Source organism: Candoia aspera, chromosome 3 (genome assembly GCF_035149785.1).
Source record: "Candoia aspera isolate rCanAsp1 chromosome 3, rCanAsp1.hap2, whole genome shotgun sequence".
In the NCBI taxonomy this organism is placed as follows: Eukaryota; Metazoa; Chordata; class Lepidosauria; order Squamata; family Boidae; genus Candoia; species Candoia aspera.
The window spans coordinates 187,594,514-187,597,827 of NC_086155.1; the positions used below are offsets into that span (position 1 = coordinate 187,594,514).

At 34.8% G+C, this 3,314-nt stretch overlaps 1 protein-coding gene across 1 annotated transcript; it reads left to right on the forward strand.

Moving 5' to 3' along the window:
* The first annotated feature begins 436 nt into the window (after nt 1-436).
* POLR2K (RNA polymerase II, I and III subunit K) lies at nt 437-2,966 on the forward strand. The gene is made up of 4 exons (XM_063300262.1): nt 437-629; nt 851-914; nt 1,473-1,565; nt 2,829-2,966. The coding sequence occupies exons 2-4, from the start codon at nt 854-856 to the stop codon at nt 2,849-2,851; spliced, it is 177 nt and encodes a 58-aa protein (XP_063156332.1). The 5' UTR covers nt 437-629; nt 851-853; the 3' UTR covers nt 2,852-2,966.
* Nucleotides 2,967-3,314: the final 348 nt, after the last annotated feature.

The window sequence follows — 3,314 nt, forward strand, 5'->3', positions numbered from 1 at the left end:
AAGGCTTTGATTGGGTGAGACCTTGCCCATAATACTAGATTTCTTTATTTTTTATTTAGCAGTGAGGAGATGCATTTTGCAGATCTTCAGATCATTTTTCTTGCAACCAGCCTGTGACTATAACAAAAGCTATAAAGTCCAGAAATAGGTGTTGATATTAGAACTTGTTCTAAATATATTCTGGATCTTCAAGCTCCCATAAGTTCTTTCATGACCTTTTAAAACATTTTTATTTCATTGTATATTGAAAAGAGAAAGAAATCTCCCCCCGCTCTCGTTTACTAAACCAAACTAGTAATATATGTATATTCATAAAACGTTATACAATTACATTCACAATAACTCAATTTATGTAATTGAAAACCTCTGACATTGAATCTCTGCACCTCCTTCCAACAAGGGCGACAGACTTTTTTTAACTTGATTACGTCATCAACGTGCGCCACAGAGCCGTGAGTGTGAGATACGATCAATAAGCGGAAGACGCCTCCTTAAGCAGTTTATTTTGAAGAATCCTTTTCATTTGAACGGGTCTGGTCTGAATTTTTTGTCCCTTCCCGATATTTTTTCCTCAGTTCACATTTTCTTGTGACCCTCGCAGTGAGACTTCATAGATCAATCCGCGAGCGGTAAGGATGGGCTAATTTGTGGCATTTCTGTTGTTTGCTTCTAGGACCCGCTGGGGCCTGGTTACATAACCTTAACTAGCTAGGTAAAAACGTTCCCCTTTCTTTTGTTATCTCGTTTTCGTTTTAATTTTGCTGAACACTAAGACTGAAAAGGATTTACGGAGGAAATTTTTTATTTTAAAATTATGTAACCTCAACGTACTCACTTCCTTTTACAACAGAATATGGAAACAGAAGAAGATGCTCCCCCTCCAAAGCAGCAACCTATGATATATATCTGTGGAGGTAATTAATGCTATAGCACACCGGAAATAAGCTGTATAAGGTATACGGTTTGGGTGGGGTGTTAACCAAGAGATTCTTGTTAAAAGTGTGTTTATATGTTTTTTTCTTATAGTCTTGAATCCTGATTTTTTTTTAAAAATATAAATCTTAGAGTGCTACAGGTTTAAATAGAACACATGGAAACAGCTAAAAATCACTGTAGTTAATCTTCTGGAGTTTTCTTTCCATACTAGGGCTGTCTTTCTGCTTTATGAAGAAGAGGAAGGAGGGAGGAAGGAAGGAAACTAGATATTATAGTTACTATAGTATAGTAGGACTATTTTTACTGGGGGGGGAAGTTATTGAAGTTTTAATTATATATATATATATATATATATATATATACACACACACACATACACATACACACACATATTCAACACTGAAGACTAGTCAGAAAGTTGGTTAGCAAAATTCACTTCTTTCTAAAAAATGTGTTTTGTTTTGCTATGTCTTAATGCTTAGTTTCATTTCATTTCTCATTTTAACTTAATAAGATATTGTCATTATTATTTTCAGAATGCCACAAAGAAAATGAGATAAAAGCAAGAGACCCTATCAGATGCAGAGAATGTGGTTACAGAATAATGTATAAAAAAAGAACAAAAAGATGTATCCTTATACTTGACATCTTAATTGTTGTATTTTTATCTCTTTTAGTATCTAATGCTATGATGTCATTTTATGCTTATGCAGTGATTTGCCAACTTCAGCTATATATATAGAGAGAAGCATGTGAGTCTCTGTTTTTATGTCATATATTACCCGGGTAGAAGAAATAAATCATACTGTAAAATTGGGACAGTATGAAAAGCTCCTTAAAATGATCTATAAAGTAGAATCATACAGTTTACTACTATACTATTAGATATGCAAATATTAGATCTGATTTAGAAGAACTTTAAAGCAGGCTGGTCACATTGTAATGCTTTGTCACCCATTATCTCAGGTGACTTGTAGGTGTGACTAGTGGAAGCAGCCTCTGATACATCTCTTTATGCCAGCAATTTAATGTTTCCTTTCATAACACTTTTAAATCAATTTCTCTTCACGCTTCCAGCCATTTAAGAGAGGAAAACAGACCTTTACTAGTTTACTTTGGGAAGGAGAGAAGGCATAATGGTACATCCAAAATAGTGTGGGTAGGGAGGTTTTACAAACAGCAACCCAATTTTTCCTCATTTGCAGTGTCCTGAAAATAATAATAGAGGTTGACCTGGGCTTTTATTTATTCATGATTACTTGTAGATACCCCAGTTCTGAGATTCTGGGTGGTATTAAACAGGGTAGAAAACAAACAACAGATTAAAACAACAGTAGATACATACAAGATGGAACTCTACAATCAGTCTGGTTCAAAAGCATAATAGAATAAAAATATTTTAACCACTTTGTGGAATACAAGGAAGGAGGTTGCTGCTTATACCTCCAGGGGACTCATGTTCCATCATTAGGCCGCTCTCTAATCCAAGCCCTATGTACTTCTCATGGAGTGGCAACTTTGAGAAGCCCCTCTTGAGATGATTGGGCAGGATGGGCAGAATTGGTTTGGTCAAAGGACCTTGACGAGCATGCATATATTGGATCTCATTTAGAAAATTATTTTGTTGATTATTTGCCATTTTTATCTGTATGTCAGTGGAACAGAATAATAGGGAGAAAGATTGTAGGTAAGTATGTAAAATGCATGTGTAGGCCTCCAGTTAGAAATAATGGTTTGTGAACTACAAGACAATGAACATATGACAAAAGGTCAGCTAAGGGGCAAATGCTCTGGTGCTTATCCACTACAAATTATGTTAAGGTTATGTGCATAACTTTTATTATAATTGCCATTTTTCATACTTTCCAATCATTTCTTTAACTCTGTCATAGTAGTTGTATTTGATGCCCGATGAAGAGAACAGAAGATGCATCTAATTAATCTGAATTTCTGCCCATTCTTCCTGTGTTGATTTTGATTTTGATTTTGTTTAAGCATTCTCCCATTTTCCAATAAAATTTTATTCAAGCGTCTTGTTGACTTTTTGTTTAGATGTGAAATTTGTACAGATTTAAACCTACAGGTTATAGGGTAATTGTACAATCTAATTAAAGTTACTAAACTGTGTTTGGTTTGGAATGAGATTAGGAAGGTTCAGCATCAGTGTGGAGGAATGAAGTAGTGTCAGGCTTGAATCAAACAAGATTGAAACAGGTTCAGATCTTCAAGCAATTAAGCTCACTGATAGATGCCCAATCATTTCCTTTCAGCCTTATTTATCTCACAGGCTGGTTACAAATATAACATTGCTGTATGCCCAGTATTTATCTTTTGGGGGAAACAACATGCACAGTACAGAAAAAGTAATATATCAGTAT